This window comes from Cottoperca gobio, chromosome 15 (assembly GCF_900634415.1).
Source record: "Cottoperca gobio chromosome 15, fCotGob3.1, whole genome shotgun sequence".
Taxonomy (NCBI): Eukaryota; Metazoa; Chordata; class Actinopteri; order Perciformes; family Bovichtidae; genus Cottoperca; species Cottoperca gobio.
This window is the reverse complement of record NC_041369.1, coordinates 18,491,802-18,511,936: the sequence shown is the minus strand read 5'-3', so window position 1 is coordinate 18,511,936 and position 20,135 is coordinate 18,491,802. Positions and strand designations below refer to the sequence as shown.

The following is a 20,135-nucleotide window of genomic DNA, read 5'->3' as shown; positions in this document are numbered from 1 at the left end:
GTCAAAGTTAGCAGGATTGATCCACGAGTGTCGGTACAAACCTGCAACCTTCAGACGGTCGCGGAGCCCAAAACGAATGAGATGTGGAAACCTCGTTACGTGTAGAGCTGCACGAACGGGACAGAATCTAAAGGTCGTCTCTCACACCTCCAGTCAAAGAAAGACACACTCACATTTGGCAAAAATCTATTAAGTATTTATTGTAAGTTGTTACATTTAGATTTCTTTCTCTAGCAGCACTATTTAAATTACAGATATTCAAGGGCAGTTACCGTAGATTGGAGTTTTCTCTTAATGCAAGATGTCACCGTGTAAACAAAGACAGAGACTGAACCTTAGATCAAAATGTAGCACGGCTGAACACGCTGCTCATGTGACGGTGACCCGTGTGAAGAACAAGTCTTTTGAGATAAAAGAAAAGAACAATGACAGAAATAAACCTGCTGTTAAAATAAATTAAAAGTACAAAACAGATTAGGGATAGAGAACAGATTTTTTTTTTTAAGTTTTCTTTTTTTAGACAGTCAAAATGTTCAGAGCCTGTTTACAACGTCTTCAGGTCCGTTACATGTCGATGACGTAGATTATATGTGGATGATTCAGAGAGATGACACAAAAACCCACGACAGCAACGTGAAAAGACAAATAACAAATTGTGTTTCCTAAGGAACAGTTTGAGTCCAACAGAACATGTGAGTTTATATTCCAGCTTTACATTGAAACAAAAAAGGTAGATTATAATTTTGGCACATTGTATCCCCCCCCCAATACACATCGTTGTACGTCCTGGGACATTTGACCAGTGTGTCGGGGCAAATTCAACCTTTTTTTTGTATCCTTGTTACTTTTTTTTTTTTTTTTTTTTTTTAAAGGAATAGTTTGACATTTGGAAAATATGCTTATTCGATTAAGAAGCTTACGATCCTGGAGTCTGGAGAGTGGTATCCATCCTCTCATCCAACTAACAAGTGTAGTTTACAATTATACAATTTTAGACAGCAAAACAAATTGGGTGTAAACTGTCCTTGGTGCAATCTGTGGTGTACTATCATGCCAACACCAACACAATGTAAAAATTCCTGAAAGCTCAGTGCTGATGAATTTGCACCAGCTCTGTCTTAAGTACAGATTCACTAGATGAGACGAGTCCGTCCCGTGGTACTCCACGACAGAGGATGGTGTTTATCATCAAGGTTTACTAATAACACAGGGAAGTCTTTTCAATGCTACAGGGATGAAGGGATTCCTGCATCTCAGGGCGACTTCTGATAATTTTTCTCTCAAAGAACTCAAAGAAAGCAATCGGCTCCTCGGGCAGCACGACCCTGAAGTGCTCGGAGATGTTCGAGGAAGTTGCACAATCTATCGAACTCGTGAGCTTACTGGCTCCGCTGTCATTCTACATCTGAAACCTTGAGGTCACATTTGCGTTGTGTGGCAAGAGAATACATTTCCCTCCACATCGTGGTGACCATTAGTGCACGAGGTTTACGATGGGACCTCCTTTAACGTCAGGATCTCAGTCGTCATCAAAAGTTGTCAAGCAACCAGTGAGAAATAGTGAAAAGTTTGAGCTCAACTAACAAAACCTTTGATTAAGAAGCCCGCTGCACTAGCACTGTCCTGGTGAAATTACTCTGCAAGTCATGCATGTGGAAATAACCAACCATAGTCTATATTTGTTAATACAAAGAGGGTCATTTAGTCATTTTGGCAATTCATGAGACACTCGAAACAAGAATTAAGAACCCATAACCGTCAATATTAGTGAAACATACTAGAAGAAAAATATGAACCTCTCAAAAGAGTTTCTGATATTTTTAATTGTCTGCATACTGCAGTACTTGAATACATACTCATACAGTATCGTTTATAGCAAATAACTGAATTATTTCATTTATTTAGCAAAAAGCATGCTGAATAGAAAAAGATGTCACACTAATCGCATAAAGTGACAGTAAAATTCTTTTTATTTTCACCTGCGGATCATCTCTCAACGCCTGTGATCTATCTACAAAGGCATGACACAAACCAAGAGGCTTAGGCATCTAAATCAATAAAGAGAAAGTGATTGCCTAAAACTGTTGAAAACCAACTTCAACCAGGTACCTGCACAAATATAATCTCTTTCCTAAAGTAGCACAAACACCTCTGAAAGAGGTACACGAGAGACAATATGAGGGTGTCAGTAGGAGGAACAAACATCAGTGTTATTTCTGCTGTAAAACGTGACCGTCTCGGCTCCGACTGCTTTAACGGCGCTGAACGTGAGAGAGACAGAGAGAGATCTTGAGGTCTGTTGTGAAGCATAAAGAGGCACCAAATCCAACTGAGGGAAACACACAAAGCAGGTTGATTTTCAAACCACTATCAGTCTTTCTTCAGTCGTGATGCACTGTGAGGAACTGTGGAGACGCTTCTATACAGCAACACACCTATTATCACTTCCATCTCGGTTCAGGAGCTTAGTTTTCTGTACAAATAAAGAGTTAAAAAATAAATTATTAGACCTAAATCAACCCTGAACTCGAAGCTAAAAGTTGCTCTCAAGAGCCGAGTCAATGGTCTCGTAAGTAACGTGTTATTTTCTTACATCTGGCATTAGGGGAGTATTAAAAAAAACAGAAAGCCCTCTTCTGCTGATGTGCTCCACATCAACGCTACTGTATTAGCACAGTGATAGTCTGACTGGATGTGGCTACAAAAAGAACAAGAAGATGGAGAATAGAAAAATAAAGTTGCTGTTGTTTGCTGACGACACGGTGCTGCACACATTTAATTACACACCGACAGCTGTGCAGTGTTCACTGACGCACAGCTAAAAGATAATCACGATAAAATGTTTAATTATTTCATAGAAAGTGGATTTATATTTTATTTATCGATTACTGGTTCAAAGAAATGTGACTTACGTATGGACAGCGCACATGCTCCAACTCAGCCCTTCAAAGAGAGACTATGCAACTTTTTAAATGACAAAATAACAAAGTCTGACTCTTTAATTTAATTCATACGCAGTGAACGCAACCTTTGCTTAATTTCATGTACTCAAAAGGTTTTACTGTGGCGGCTAATGCTAGCTAATGCTACACAGATCTCGCCTTTTAATTGAATTTATGACTTGTCTCTACTTGTGCACAATGTTTTATCCCTTAAATGAAATGTTTAGCAAAAGTTACATAGTCTCGCCTTAAAAAAAAGACCAATTGTTACACTGAAAAAACGACAAGGACAAGTCCTGGGCAGCCCGACTGGAGCTCCTCACAGGCTGGAATACAATGTGTGTCAGAGAAAGTCATGATGTGGTTGCTTATTAAATAAATAAACGTGTTCCCCCTTAGTTAGGAAATACTGCACAGGGTCAGCTACTAGTGTTTGTAGTCAGTCAACTTAACCGGTTCATTTCCAGTCGTCTACATCATCTTACTAAGACTCCAGCCACATGTCAGACAACAACACATTTATTTGTTTTCAGCAAGGTTTCTTTTTTTTATCATCACGAAGGCATATACTATTTTCTCTGTATATTAATTGTTATATATACACAGTATATCTATATATATATATATATATAGATATATATGTATAATATTTATATAGAAACAAAAAAAGCATACATTTTTGCTGAATAAGATTGAAGAATATCAGCAAAGGGCATTGTAAACCATGGTCCATCAAACAGGTGAAAGGTGCGGTAGCTCGCCCCTTTCCCAACTCACCCACAGTAACAGATTTGCATAGGCAAAAATGGGATTAGCCCTTAGACAGTGGATTCCTGAATTCTTTATAGAGATGCAAAATCTAGTTCAGCTCAACACAATTAAAAACAAACATACATACAAACAAAAAAATACTCGACTAGGCCAAGCTCTCTTTAACCCCTCTGGTCATATACATAGTCATTTTTCTGTGCACATTTTTGTTTACAGTGTTAGGCTTCAAGTAGATCTAAAAACAACTTGTACATTGACAACTAGATGTGAAATAAATTAACCAACATGAGAGGTAGTGAAAAGCCTACGGAGACGTTTGTTGTTTTTTTTTATACAAAGGAAAGAAAAATAAAACGTGTCAGTAAGGCCAAAGCTTCGCAAACCTCCTCCAACCCATCAGGACTCTTCAGCTCTCAACCTTTTCTTCTTCTTCTTCGTCTTCTTCTTCTTCAGTCAATAAACCCCACAGCCACGCTTCATCTCATTTGAACCCATGGAAAGTTAAAGACACAAAATCTAAACTCAGCGATGGCACCGCATCACCTCAACGTCATCTTCATTGCTTGTAAAAATCTACATTTGAAATGCAGTTATTAAAAATAAACAACCGTGTACTTTTCCCCCCCCCCCCACCGTGTAAAAGTCCACAATAAATTAAGAGGAAACGACGTGAGCGGGAAACGTCTGTCCTCCCTGTAAACCCTGTAAAGTGCTAATGGAGTTAGCACAGGGCAGAGACCTGCGGGCTTCTCTGCTCACACTGGGGACAGTTAGCTCCCCACGGTTACGAGTATTTAATAAGTACACACATCTCACTATATATAAATGTAAACTCGGTTTAATTGCACCATGATTTCATTATCTGGTTCTTGGTGAAACATTCTCATGTTAATTACTGTATGGACTCTGCAACAAGGAGAAGAGGGATTTTTTCTGCTTTAGGAGTCAAAAAGTTACAAAGTTGTCTAAATGCAACGTTTAAAATGTTTCCCGGAAATGTAAACTGCTCTAAGAAGTAAGTGAGACAACTGATCCTTCAGGGTCAGAACTGGTTAAATACTCTGTATTCGTCTGCTTCTGATCAACGAGCGCATGCATAAACTCTTCATTACAGCAATCTCAATCAAGTCCTTCTCGGTATTAATGTAGTCTGCACGCGAGCACTGTATTGCCAAAGGTTAAATATAGTATATTTTCAATAAGGAACATCGCAAAACTGTTATTGGTTTAGACTTCTCTTCTCGACTTGACGACAGAAAGCTTTTGTAGTAAAATAATAGCTTGGCTTTGACGTGGCAGCTTCGTCTAGTTGGCATTTTTAACATTGCAAGTGAAAATAAGTGTGGAGGTAAACTCAAAACCCCATGTACTTTTTATTTTTTACATTTAGGCTCTGGCAGAAGTCCTGCATTTCTATTCTTCTTCTGTTTTTAAGATACATTGAATCCGTTTGTTTTTTTAATTAAATGGAATTGAATCTGTTGCCTTATTATACTAGTCCTCTAGTAAAACTTGCAAATGCTAACTTGAGGCAGCCAGTTTTTTTTTTTAATAATCCAACAGTGGCTTTAAAACATTTTGAGTATCCTAAAAGATGTTGTTGTTAGTCATTTAAAAGATAAACTTCTGACAATTCAAAACCGATCTAACATAGTGGGACACAGCTTCAAATAGACTCCGACCTATAATCACTAACTACATCCAATTGCACTTCAACAGTCTGCAAGACATCCTGCACCGCCTGCTCTTAAACTTAATCTAGACCAACCTTGGCACGTGAACTTCAGGTAGTTAAAGGAGGTGGCAACATGGATGCCTACATTTATCAGTGAGGAGTGGCACTGTTTCATTGACACGTTAAGACTAACCACCAAACCAAGAGGTCAGCTATCCATCATGTAACACAATGAATTTACTTGGAGTCCCAGTTAATTAAAAAAGAAATAGCATATACTGCACTCATGCACTTTCTACTGCACATCCACAGGCCAGGAACAAAGTTCACATCATCAAAAAACAAAATGTCCTTTTTTTTTTTTTTTTTTTAATACTAAAAATGTTAATGGGACATTTGGCAAGACCCTCTCAAAGGTTTTTTTTTCTAAATGTTTCTGTTACGTGTGTGACTGCACCATACACACACACATAGCCATTATCATTGCATGCTGTCAAAGTCAGATTAGAAAAACAAACCAGAGTGTGTGAGGGCTGGCAGTGGGATGGAGGATTAGCATGGCTAGCACAAGCATGCTGACTGCTTGCATACAGCATGCTGAAACCTAGCTAGCCTTGTTGAGAAGGCTAGCGTGTAGCATGACTATGCAATCGTCTTTGCTAGCCTGGTACGGTAGCAGGTTAGCATTATTATACCAACCTTCTTCGCTAGCTCTGGTAAAAGAAATGTGTGTTTTGAATGGGCAGTAGCTAACTGAAGGACTACCATACACTCTCCCAGCTCCATCTGCTGGAGAAACCGACACGCACCGGAAAGACAGACACTCTACAGCCAGGTGACAAGTCACATCTGATATCACTTCACAGCATCTTTAAAATCATGTTTGGCACCCGGGTCACGTATTTGCAGCGTGATACTGGACTTCCAACTCCAGGGACTGTCACGTTACCTACAGCATCTAAAGCTAAAGCCTTACAGACAAAGGCCAGGACTCAATAACCCTTTCAATTAGATCATTGCCTGCTGCATCTGCGTATGTTCTCCAAGTAGAAGCTGCTTTCCATAAAGCTCAATTCACGGTGAAACACTAAAAAAAAAGGTAAACCCTCTTTTTCTGCGCAAGAATTTCAAAATGTAGATGACTCTCTGGAGTCAGGGTGGGTTTGTTTGTATTTTCTCCAGCGGTGGTTTCTTTCTCCACATTGGGCACCTGTGCTTGTCAGGCTGTGATGGTCTGAGTTGGAGGGAGGAGGGAAAAAAGATGGGAGGTAGGGATCGTTGGACAAACTGTGGTTGCTTTCCAGGAAAATTCCAGCAGCGCTTGTGCTGCCTTTTCTAACATGTAAAGGCATTGTGATTTTTCAGTGGAGAGTTTTTTTTATGAGTAATACTAATACATGTAGCTGCCCAACCACAATTCTAGCCCTTACTTCTCCCAGTTAAAGAATCCTAAAGAAGGAAAGTGCTTGGACGGACGAACAGGTGGATGGATGGATGGATGGATGGGGAGGTGCTGCTGCTTTCGCTGCAGAAGCCATCAAATCTCCTCAATAAAAAAACTGCAGTAAGCTTAAAATTGGCAGAAGTGTACTTTTTCCCTTCACTGAATATAGACATCCAGACAGAGCGACAGGTCCCCTGTCTTAATACAGCTCAATATTTAAAAATGGTTGCAGTCCGCGGCTTACATCGTCAAGCTACTGTAGAGAGAGAGTTACATGCAGAGCCAGTGCTTCTATTGGTTGAATGGGCAGAGACACCCCGACTCCCACCAACAACTAGGTGTCATGTTTGGACAGTAAAGAAATTAAAACACAAAATGTTACAAATCTAAGGAATGTGACAGAATTAGAAAAACAAAACAATATGAAAGAATGAGTAAGAGAGAGAGAGTATTAAAGTGAGGGTAGAAAGCATGAGGTCTAAATATTACAGTACTGGAACAGTTTGCTTGTCCGTTTTGTCTCTCTCTCTCTCCTTCTGTCCCCACCGCCTGAGGAGTCCTCGTCCACAGTTAACCAGCAGCTGACCATCAGGTTGGCCGTTTCAACCGACAGCTGACAATTGGGTTGGCCAGTCAACCGTAACAAACAGCACAAATTGCTAGCAAAACAATCCCTGGCCAGCATCAATGGTCTTAAATTGACCAATAACCAACCAGCAAAGGCCGACCTGGCTCCAGTGGAGAACTGGATATAAATTGCTTAAAAAATATAAATAAAAAAAACAACGAGCTATCTTGGATGTCATTCAGTCTTTTCAATCAAAAAAGAGGGAGAGATTTTCCAAACCCGACTTCTGGCACCATAGTAGTATTTGAAGTTTAAGTAGTAGTCTCGTTGGCGTACGATGGCGATGAGGGAGGGTGGAGGGGTCTAGGTGTCGAGGCAGGTGCGCCTCCCGTTTGCCAGGAGGTCTCTGTAAACGATGGAGTTGAGGAAACGGGGGAAGGAGTCGCGGTGCATCAGGGTGTAGATCTGGAACTGGGCCTCCTCGTACATTAGGTTGCTGGGCTCCGTCAGGCTCTGGTTTATTCCTTCTCTGACCCTCGAGTCCAGACTCACCTGGGATGACGAGAACCAATTTGAAATGCTCAAAATGACAATTCTAAGACGCTGATCAACTATAATGCCATGTTCACCATCTTAGTATAGCTTGTTAGCATGCTAACACTTACATTAACTTGCCAATACATGGAAGGTTATTAGGAGTCATCATCTGGGGACTATTAATGTCTGTACCAAGTTTCATCGCAGAAAGTATTTCAGTCAGACCAAAGTGACAAGCCGACATTGCCATCCCTAGAGCCATGCTGCTAATATGGCTGATTAAACACACATACAGTCAGTACCTCTTTGGGTGATAATATGGACACGTAGTCTTCGTATATGATCCTGGACTTCTCCTCCACCACTAAGGGATCCGTCTCCTTCTTCAGCTCTTCGCAGGCCAACCAGAAAAGCAGGTTGTCCTCGCTGTACTCCGAACGCAGGAACTCCCGGAAGACTTCCCGGCCCTCCAGCGAGCGCAGCATCATCTCAAAGCTCCGAGCCCACGACAGCGCCTCGTCTAGACTGGGTTGTCTACAGTCGGACATAAAAAAAAGAATAATGAAGACATGGTTGTGTGCGAGATTGCCACACAAACATCGCCTCACGGGATGATGGCTGGACTTACTGTTCTTCTGCAGCTTCAATACTGTCCATCTTGGTGCAGGTCTGTCGTTCACTCCTCTCAATCCTGTCTTCACTCCTGGATTGGAGAAAATAAAATGATTATTGCCAAAACAGTTTCAATGCATACATTTGGGTAATTATCATTAGATGGCGAGTCCCCTTTCACCCCTAAAAGATCCAAAGTCATTTTTTATCGTCCAAATCCGCAGTCACCATCCTTGGTTCCACCCATGAAAATAACTCTACACTATTTCCAAACAACTTAATTTCTCCCCTCTCACTAGGGATGTCCAGAGCCAATCCACAAGATCAGTATCAGGGCTCATTGAGTTTGTCTGCCGAAATACCCAAATGCACTCTGTTAAAACCCTGGACTCGTTTCATAAAGCACAGCATCGTTAAGCAGGTGAGCCACAGGGCAGAACGAGCAAATAAATGGCAGCCAGCTTCAATTAATTATATCTACACTGACAGTATGCACCAGTGACTGTCAGCAAGCATGGCTGCGTTGGGTTAATAAAACTTTTATTCCGGCGTTCCAGTATTTTATGCGGTTCAAACCTTCCTACCACTAAGCTGAATGTGCACTGTGTCACTGCATGATGTGAACAGATCAGATAAGGGAGATGTGTGATAAAAAGATGCACTTCTATCTTCAAGAAAAAAGGTATAGCATCCTTTGTTCAGCTGCTGAAGGCTCTGTCACACATATCCGTATGGCAGAAACGTACGCTGACGTAAATGAACATTTGTCAGAGTCCAAATACGTCCAACTTTTCATCGGATCGTAAAAGTGAACGTATACAGATACGCATGTCTAACCTGGTGATAGCGCATCACTTACTAATACAAAATGTATCAGACGAATGCCCAACGAATGCATAAGATATACAAAAATATGGCGTATACAAAATATCTGCAACACGCTGGTGTACGTTGATATAAGGTAAGGTATAAGTAGTATTCGTTAAGAGCTCCCTGTGTTACGCTGGGGTGCGTTGTTGAACGCTGATGTTTTGCGCATGTTCAAAATTACTGGACGTACCCGACGTGTGCTTCATAAGATATGCAGACGTTACGTTACGTTAGACATACGTGAATACAGAATACGTACGTGAATACTTACCTACGTAAATATATTACGTGAATACCTACGTAAATACCTACGTGACTACGTTAGAGGTACGTTAGATATAGGCTACGTCGGCTGACGGTGAACCCTACAGCCAATGTATTGATAACGAGTGGATACCCTATTCCTACCCTATGTTAACATTATGCCTGACGACGGAGTAACTTATTAGACGTGTTTCTACAGTACAGCTAGCGTTCAGCATGTTAGCCGTTCTCCAGCATCAGCATGACGTGAACCAGATCGCACTTTTCCAGCTCCGTTGTCCAGACGCTCTGATACGTTTTAAATAAGTAAGTGATACGCTATCAATGTTTGACATTAATTTGTTATGTCAGCTACAACACCGCTGTGGAAAAGTTGGACGTATTTGGACTCGGACACATTTTTAGCTACTTTTCATCTACGTCGCAATGTTTCTGTCATACGGAGCTGTGTATGTCTGGCGACACAACTTACCCTTAATTTATATCAACCTATTGCCGATATTTCGTATGCGCCGGCATACGTTTCTGTCATACGGACATGTGTGACAGGGCCTTTAACAAGCTCCGATCACGCGTCAGAATTTGGCGCCTTCGTGAACTAACTGTACTTTCTATGAAGTTTCGGTTTGATGTTATATTGTGTGCGGTCATGTTGGTTATTGATGTTCTTTTAATTTGCTGAAGCTCTTCGTGCAAGGTAAATTCCTCGAGGGGAAATAAAGCTTTCATTCATTTAAATATAGGATCAGGACTCAGTATCAGCAGATACTGATTAAATCAATGACCCCATAATCCCGACATGGATCCAGATTCAGAGATGGACAGCAATTATGTAACACATGAGAACAATAGAAATGTCTCTAAAAATAGAGATATGCTTATGCCCTATGCTTTTCTGATTTGTCCTATTATCATAATGCAAAATACTTGAAACTCTGCGTTGCAAACTGGGGACGTGAAGTCTGAGAGGGGACTAATGAAAGATGCCACTAAATTACATTACGGGAAATGGAGGATCAAATGCTTTTGGAGTTTGACACATACTTAAGAGTAAAAGTGAGGAAATCTCAGCCTGCAGTTTATTTACTCTTTAAACTTTATGAAGTAAAGTTCAAGTCCAGCAATACTTGTTAGGAGGTAAGGTCTCTTATGCACTAAATCCATTTGATAATCAATTAATGTTTCAAGTCATTTTCAAGCAAAGAAACCAGCATCTCGTCACTTTTGAGGCATATTCCCTCGATGTGTCAGAGGTCACAGTAACCTGAATATCTTTGGGTGCGAAGACATCGCGTTGGTAAACCAATTAACTATTAGGTGCAGCTCCACGACACTTGTTGAACGTCCACAAAACAATAAGCTGCATTAAAAACCTTTATGTAAACACTTCAAACACACACACACACGGTAGCCTCTCTGTCTATCGTAGCTCGGTCACACATGCCGATTCCACAATCCAACACACGCACTGAGATGTCTATTTCTGTCCCACCATGGAGGATCTTTCCTTCCTCTTGCTGTCTCTTGTCAAAGTCCCCATTGTGCTGCAGTAATGGGCTAAGCTAGCCACAGCCTCAGGGCCCCCTCACAATACAGCTAAATATACAGGCTGTTCTTCACAGCTGTTTTGCATGTGATGTGTGGATGGAAATAGAAGGAAACCCAACTAGATAAGAGTCTTGTGTGAAAGTACAGAAAACCAGAGAGAAAAAGAGGATGGATAAAAAAACAAAATATAACATTATGACCCATTAAGACTTTCGTAAACCCTCAGTCTCTAAAACTCAACCAGCGTGGATGAGATGAGATCTCCTGAGACTCACACACTCACACAGATCTCCACCACTTGATTCGGCATGATCGTAAAAAGAAATTGACACAGAGAGCATTCAGTGGTTTAACTCACACACAAAAAAAAAGTCACAAAGTATCCCTCCCAGCCTTAAGGCTAAAATAAATAAACATAAAAAGGGTACTGAAGACACATTTCCAGGCTCATTCTGGATATCTGACACCAGCATCTGATTGAGAAACACACAGCGGAGTCACAGAGCACTCACTACGGGCCCAGTCCACAAGCTGCCACCACTTCAGATGAAGTGGTGTGAAAGAAGCAGCACATTCACCATTCACTGCCTGAAAACAATGTTTCATTCACTCCTCTCTCCTGGCATGGTGCAGCCGCAGCCAGGCAGCGGTGGGAGCTACACAGCAGTTACTGGTTTTGGTGCCTTGCTCAGGGGCAGTTGGTGCAACTTGAGCTTGTTTTGCTTCAAAAAGCCAAAGATATTCAGCTTACACTCACAGAGAATTAAAGTATAATAAGATTTTCCTTTAAATAAATGACCGTGAAGTATTAATCTATCGCTGAATTATCACAGATACATTTTTTGTCCTCACCGGTGCTGCTGCCAAATTTGACGCATTATGCCTTTGATAAGATTTGATGCATATTTGCATTTTGTCTCGTAAAATGAACGTCACAGGGCCTGTGCGCTTGCTGTATTGTTCATATACAGTAAAGGAGAACCCCAACCAGTACGCAAAACCACCACCAGTGAAAACATAAAATCATCCTGTATACTATCCTATCATTACCTTCCCCACACACCTTATACCACCGACCGGCTGACAGTGCACGAGCTGTTTCCTATGTTTAACCGCCAAAACCCTGGTTCCTGCTACATCTGGCAAGGCCCTCACAGCCTTGAAACCAAAGGACCGATAGTAATGATTGACAGGAAATGTTGTATTGTCCATAACCAAAGTGAGACAGCGAAACATACCAATTTATTATACGTTCCACCACAGCATATGTTGTGTTTTGTTCAGAGAACTCCTGCGTCCTTTTGGGACTTTTCTCTTTTGTTTTTCCAGTTGCATTTCCAGGAACTCAAAATCAGCGACACATCACAGATTAGGCAACAGGATTACGAGCAGGACCAACTGTTTGTTGTTTCAGGCACAGTTGTATCTTCCGTATACAACTGACACTGTTTAAAATATCACGTTGCAAAGTTAAATGTTGAGATCCAGTGTTTATAGCACAATAACACAAACAAAGAACAAAATAAAATAAATTGTACCCATAAATGTGTCAAATGACCAACAACACAATGATTAAAGGTGATGAAACTGGTAAATGATCTATAAATAAGCAGCTTTATGATCAGTTTTCTTATACTGAGCCACAGTCTAACTGATATACCAAGTGATGATAGCCTAGCCTAGCTTAGCATAGCCTAGCATAGCATTTTCTTACCAGAGACACTTGCAGCAGCCGCACCAGCAGAGGCAACAAGTGTTGGGTCGGGGCTGTCCAGGGGCCTGGGGTGGGGCCTCGATGTGCGCCGCTTGCCTTTTTCTCATCTCCACTCCACTCACACTGCCGGGCTTCACATCGGATGCACACAGAAAATAAACAGTTACAACCCTTAATAAGTTAATAATAATATAACAGAGTGCAGTTTCAAAATTGAGTCCACGTGATTTACTTTTGGCTCTCTAGCAATACGTCTTATTAGAGGGGAACAAATTAGAAACTGTGTGTGTGTGTGTGTGTGTGTGTGTGTGTGTGTGTGAAAGAGAGATGAAGCGAGAGAGAGATCACTCAAGCAGGACAGAGAGGATTCCCTTCCTTGTACGGTACAAGGGTTTCTGGCATTGAGCCAAGTCTTTCACTTGCTTTGACAGACACTACACACATTTCAATGGCTGCAGACCCAGACAGAGAAACGGGGTCGACACATCACGTGCACACAGACAGACACACACGTGTGCAATAAATACATACCTGTCGTTGCCTCAGATCGTGCAACATCCTTTGCGGTGACACAGCTTACAACAAACGTACATAATGTGGTGCTTCTTTTATACAGTGACCCCGTTTCTGTTTCTGATATTTTCACTTTAATGTGTGAAACATGAAGTGAAACTGCGCAGTGTGCGGTAACACTCCAATCAACAGCCATACAGGAACTGATCGGATGATGCCGCTAGATAAAGAGTTAAGGGATAACCAGAGTTATTACAATGCATCCTGAGGAGAGAATAAAGATCTGCACCAGATTACATGACAATCATGATGGATTAAGAGTCAGGGGATCACTTAAGTCATTATGATACATCACCTGGGGGCCACGAGTATTCATATGACCAAATGTCATGCCGATCTGTCCAGAGGCCACAGTAGTGTCTCCAATTTGGTTGTTTTATCTGACTGACTAATCTAAAACCTTAATATATTCAATTTACTGTTATACAACCAGAGAAGCGCTGCCATTTCTGCTTCAAGAATGACTAAAAGTGCTAATAAATGACCAAATTAGTTTTTTTCTAGTCAATTGACAAGACGACTAATCCACTAATCTCACGGTCTGCATTTTCTAACAAAAAAATCTTCCTGATTAAAACTTAAACTTAATTTTTAGTAGTTTTAGGCTTTTTGTGGAGTGGAGATGGTTAATGAAGAGTTCCTACAACTTGTTCTATAATTGTGTGCACGGGTCAGAACAGACAAAAATGTGCGCAGAGAGAAACAGTTTGTTATAATTGTATAAATTCTCACTCTCAGCTGCAACTTATATTCAACACACTTGGGTATGGACCATGTTGGGGTCCATACCCATGGACCCATTTGGTCCATGGACCTAAATTTCCCTCAGGATGAATAAAGTCTCTATCTATGTTTACCAAAACGCTCCTTTTCACTGGACAATCGTGTGCCGGTCATCTTTCCCCCGGCCTTTAGAGATGCTTTGAAGGTGAAAAGTGCCTTCGGCCTTGCAGGTAGAAGGAGCATAAAGAGCCACTTTAACAGCCTTGATGGGCAAACAACCCCTAAGCTACTCAAAATAAAAATACCCTCTCTCTAAGAACTCACATAAATGAGATAGTAACATACTAGTCTGGCCTGGCAAAGCCATCTTTTCAATTTAGAAGATAATAACACTTGGGTGACTTGTTGAGCTAAATTGGCCGGGAAAACCCTTATCCAGCTAGAACCTTGGCAGATAGTCCAACAGCCAAAATCAGGAAACACTACGAAGATCAGCGAGGAAGAGGATGTCAGAACAAATTCTTCTTCTCTAACCAGATAGAGGAGATAATAACGAACATCCACTTTAAGCTAAACTTCACCAAGAGGTGAAAAAACACTAAATGATCTAATTAATTGAAGTCTGGTTCAATTAACGATAGAGAACTCTTACCTGCAAATCCATAGTTAACATAAACTCCTCAACACTTAAACATCCAAATACAAATAAGTGTGCTTCAGAAGCAACAGAGGAACCTTCTTTCTCGTTCCGTCTACTTTGCATACACACATGGGATTTACTACAACAATGTCAAAGTCCATGAAATACCTGCCAGATGGCGTGATATGCAAATGTTGTCGCCTGAACAGTGCAGTGCAGTTATTCAGAGACCAAGCAGCCATAGACAGAACATGCAAATATGGAGTGCAAATACAAATACACCAAGATGAGAGGGCGATAAATATACATATATAATATATATATATTTTAAGCTAGGAGAGGGATTTGTGGAGGATGGACAGATTTATTGGAATATAGCCAAAGTTTTAAAAGCGTTTAAATGGTGAAACACGAGCTGACTTTTATTATGAAGTAGTCACAGGACACGTGACGTGTTTGTCGGGGAGCTTGACACGGATGGTTATAGTTGCGCCTAGAAAACAGCGCTCAATTTCTGCTTTTTCTTTTTTTGACAGATCAGTTTGAAATATTGCAGGCGGTAATTGGAGAGTCAGGAGCAGCCACAGGGAGCCGTTAGAATATCTGCACACCTCCACCTTCTCAGCGAGGTAACTACTTTCTCCTGTCCGCAGACTCGGGCCGTGTGCAGCATGAAATCAAATCATGGTTTCTCACGGAGGCTAATCAGTGCCCGACTTCTTCATGAAAGTCACAATCGTTTGTTTTGCTGCCCCAAGTATTCTGGGACTGTCCGTCACTGGGGCGGTCACCACCAGTGAATAGGGTGTCCCCAAATCATCAAAACCCAGTGATTATAACAGGAATGAAAAGTTTATTCCACAAAATGAAGATGAAGCACATTTATTTATTTGTTTCGTCGTGACAAAACTTTGTAAACTTTTTGGGCTCAAACGCTTTCAACTTTAAATAAGTGCAACATCAACGAGCAGCGGAGATGTAAAAATAGTCACCCTTTGTTGCAAAGGCAATTTGAGTGGCCGGCTATCATCATCATCCAGGATATGATAAGTTGGGCTATATAGGGAGCGTAAAAGCTCTGGGCTGGAACAACAATGCTAAAGGAAAGTTGGCTGTTCTGCAGAAACATCCAAAACCTCAAACTGGCCCGATTGAAATGAACATGTTCATTTCTACTTTGACGGTTTAGCTTCACGTTGGAGACATTGAACACATCATCGAGGTGATTATTACGACTGTCATTCAAACAACGTACAATTAGAGATCCAGTATCTCCTTCGGATACTAACTTCATCATAATGCACAGAAGTTCAACTTACCATGAATTAGTGAGTTCCTAAAAACAGGTGAGACAGAGCAGTCATGGTGTGAGGTAATAGGTTGCTGGACGATAGCAGGCTGGTTAAAGGAGTGACTGACCGGTGGACTGTCTGGACGTCTGTTTGGCTAACGGACCGGCTGTTTGGCTCGCTGGAGGGGCGGGTCTTTTCACCACAGGGAAGAGAGGTTACTCGTCTCACCATCCCTGACCAACTGGCACAGAAAAGGGACACGAGAGCTGAGGTGAACTGCGACTACTTCCTCTCCTTGTTTCCTTACTTCACTCGCTCCTCTTTTGTGTGACTCGCCGTTGCCTCCTAGGCTTCCTTGGATCTCGGTGAAAGGGTCATTTATGGACTTGAGAGTGCAGGGAGCAGTGAAAGTACAGCATCTGAAAGAAGCACACGGGGCAAAGAGTCAAAACTACAACAGAATCGTTTTTATCCAGCAAGTTAAATAACAAAAAGGTGTAGAAATGTATCTTTGGTGACAACGATGCAAAAAGGATATCCGCTGCTTACGTAATGACATAAGGGAAAACGGGCAAATGCTGCAGTGAAAGCAGAACTGATCACACTGTACACCACATACATGATTTAATATTACATTACAGGTCATTTAGCAGACGCTCTTATCCAGAGCGACTTACAGAGAACTAACTCAGGGTTAAGTGCCTTGCTCAGGGGCACAATGGTGGCAGCCCTGGTATTGAAGGGCGGCGACACACACCTACAGTCAGAGACAGAGTGGAGGCACCTGCTCCAGTAGGGGGGTCGCTGCTCCACGCTACACCAACTTGGCGTTGAAGACCCCTGGTTTAATGGCTAAAACGGTTAGCTGATTAATCAAGTAGTCGATCGACAAAGTATTATCGCCAACAACGCTGGTCTTCATTGGTTAATTTTTTTTGCATGTAGCCACCATCCCTCCCATATGACACAGCATGCCGTCTCAATACTGTTCCACAGTAAAAACCATTCCCGTAGCGAGAAGCATCAATAAGTTTGAAGACAAAAGTTTCCCTTGTATATTTAAAAGGTCTATGAAGAATGATAGCTGTGTGCAAAGATAAGGCTTTTGTGTTGTACTGAGTTCCCAGGAGGCAGATGGCCACAGAGTCACTTTAGTAACATGCTTCTTAAAAAAGATGAGAAATAACAAAGTGTTGGGACTGTGGACAAGTCAGTAGTATCCTGATTTGCAGCCCTAAACTGAAGCAGAAAGAGTTTAAACAAAGTCCGACTAATACATGATTCAATCGTGTTATTGATGATTATGACACACGTAAATGCAGCTCCATGTCCACATCACATCACAACTATACAACAAAGAAATAAGCACTCTAGCCATGTTAACTCAAGAACAATCAGGATGCTACTCAATGTCTTTAAGGATCATTTAAGTGCCTCTGTAGATACTAGTACAGCACATAACCTCATCCCAAATGTGTAGACGAGACAGCTCATAAAAGCTGAATGAGATGAATCAGGAAGTCTCCCAGGATGTAGTGACTCTTCTCACTCACGAGGGCAAAACTCCAGCAACACTTGTAGTAAAAAAAAGAACAACGTTATTGTCAGATCAACGCGTTTGTGGCCTTCTTCACATCAGGGTCATCCTCCTCTGACTCAACACACCCATGGGAAACTGCAGTGTGGGTGCTCCCTCAGCTGTGCACGACATGCGCTCATTGCAGTGCATGGCAGTTATGGAATAAAAAAGGTTGATAAGAGGCAGTGGCAACAATTCACTTTAAAGTGAAGAAGAGAGTTTATAAGTGGATGCATGGAGTGAGCTGTCGCAGCACTGGGTCTGTTGCATCTGCCTGAAGGCCTGTGAATATCTTCAGATAACAAGTAGGCAGGCTCATCGGACCCTGCTCACTCCCTCTGTGCACTAGCTCTGCTGTGCTAGCTGCTGGGCTGGGTGTTTTGCATGGTTTCTCCTGCAGCTGTCCCGAACCATCTGAGCCCAGCCGCTGCAGGTCCGACCAGCCGGGAGAGGAGATCCCCCTCCCAGCTGACACCACGGAGCGATAATGCGATTAGAGAGAGGGCTGCACGGCGCTGACAGTCGCACCGAACATTTTCAGAGATCAAACACCACCCACTTTCTGCTTGCTAGCTTTAGCCGAGAGCCTGAGATCCGCTATCTCTCAACAGCGAGAGGAGGAGGTGGCGGCTGAGCGGCAGCTAGCGCCGTGCTAACGTCAGCTAGCCAGCCCGTGTGGAGCATTAGCGCACAATAATCAGCATCTTACCCCTTTGTGTTGGGCTGTCAGTGTCCTAGGGTGATGGGTGTGAAAACGCGATGTCCCGATGCTTATTTAACGACATCGTAAATGGGAATCCTGCGGTGTAATGTCCATCGCCGCTGTTTTTCTGCCATCCGCCCCACTTCAGCACCGAACGCCGCCGAGCCCCTGGATGCACTGCGCAGGCGCGCTGCCACCGCTGCTCTGTGGCTGCAGTCGGTGAGAGGATGCACCGCTGAGGCGCCACACACACACACACACATACACACACACACACACACACACACACACACACACACACACACACACACACACACACACACACACACACACACACACAGTCATGCACAGAGGGTCACATAGTACACAGTCTTCTGCACAACAACTCCAAAACACAGGACGTTCATTTAAAAACGGTGCTGCATTGAGTTTATTCAATATTAAACATTTACAAGACAGAAATCTTTATAAGATCTTATCGTCTGTCTGAGAGGAAGGAGAAAACGGTTTTATAAAGTTTAGAAGGCCACTATTTGTACAAGAAGAAAAGTATCCTCAGGTTATAAACCAGTAAATTATATGGCTATTTAAAAAGGCCTCTATAAACTCCTAAACCTCCTGTGGTGTGTAAGAAATAGTCTGTAATGTTGCGTACAGTTTTTGTTACAGCATTTTAGTGGGTGTCACCTTTATCTCATTTTAGAATGGCCCTCCTCAAATCATATAATAACTTGTATTATTCCTCTTCATATATAGCCTTTTATTTTTATTAGCGATGCTGTTATAATGTTCCTATTCAGTGCATTTATAATGACCGTGTCATGTTTTATGAGGTTCATATATTTGGTATTTTATAACATCTATACAAGTATAATGGTCCTATAGTGCATCATATAGACATGTAGTTATTCTGTGGTACTTATCTGTGAGTTAGTGGACATTCAAATTGAAGGATTAATAGCAATACGTCTTAGTCTTCTTCTTTATGAGCAGATACACACGAGTATCTGTACATCTTAAGCGATTTCAAATGAAATCTGCTCAGTGGAAACAGTAGAACTCAGTTTGAGGCTCGGCCTGTGAAAGTTGAAATGTGAAATAAAGATTCTACAGATTACAAAAACACTTTTTTTGCACAAATGTATACACTAGAACTGAGACAATACTATATCCTGACATGAGAACGATTAATTATTAAAGTCACAGCTTCATCCATCTATTCATTCATTAATGTCTTCATTTATCTCTGCTATATATTATCAGAGCTCTGAATACACAGCGTGAACCACACCGTCTTCCCCTGACTTCACTATCCCTTTCTGTATCTTATAAAGTCATGCGTCATCTAGAATAATTCTTTCTGAGAACATTTGTTTGTGTCTCTTAGTGTGTTTTATCTCAGTAGAGATGACTGCTCAACTTTATTCTTTATTTTCCTGCAGTTAACACAGGGGGGCACCACAACTCTGCTCTCTCTCTCCCTCCCTCCCTCCCTCACACACACACACACACACACACGCACACACACACACACACACACACGCACACACACACACACACACACACACACACACACACACACACACACACACACACACACACACACACACACAGACCTGTTTAGATGCAGCAGGGACACATCTTAATGCATGCAGTAAATCTACTTGTTAATGTTGCATG

General features: G+C 41.8%; 1 protein-coding gene across 1 annotated transcript; it reads right to left on the bottom strand.

Moving 5' to 3' along the window:
- Positions 1-844: 844 nt before the first annotated feature.
- Positions 845-18,616, bottom strand: rgs17 (regulator of G protein signaling 17). The gene is made up of 6 exons (XM_029449562.1): positions 18,462-18,616; positions 16,201-16,592; positions 12,946-13,076; positions 8,566-8,640; positions 8,240-8,471; positions 845-7,952 (listed from the first exon to the last, which is right to left on the bottom strand). The coding sequence occupies exons 2-6, from the start codon at positions 16,201-16,203 to the stop codon at positions 7,764-7,766; spliced, it is 630 nt and encodes a 209-aa protein (XP_029305422.1). The 5' UTR covers positions 16,204-16,592; positions 18,462-18,616; the 3' UTR covers positions 845-7,763.
- Between the last annotated feature and the right edge of the window lie 1,519 nt (positions 18,617-20,135).

Coding starts and splice junctions, on each gene's coding strand:
- rgs17 (XM_029449562.1), bottom strand. Junction 8,641..12,945: donor GGCTGCTGCAAGTGTCTCTG/GTAAGAAAATGC, acceptor TCTCCAATCCAG/GAGTGAAGACAGGATTGAGA. Junction 8,472..8,565: donor ATTGAAGCTGCAGAAGAACA/GTAAGTCCAGCC, acceptor GTCCGACTGTAG/ACAACCCAGTCTAGACGAGG.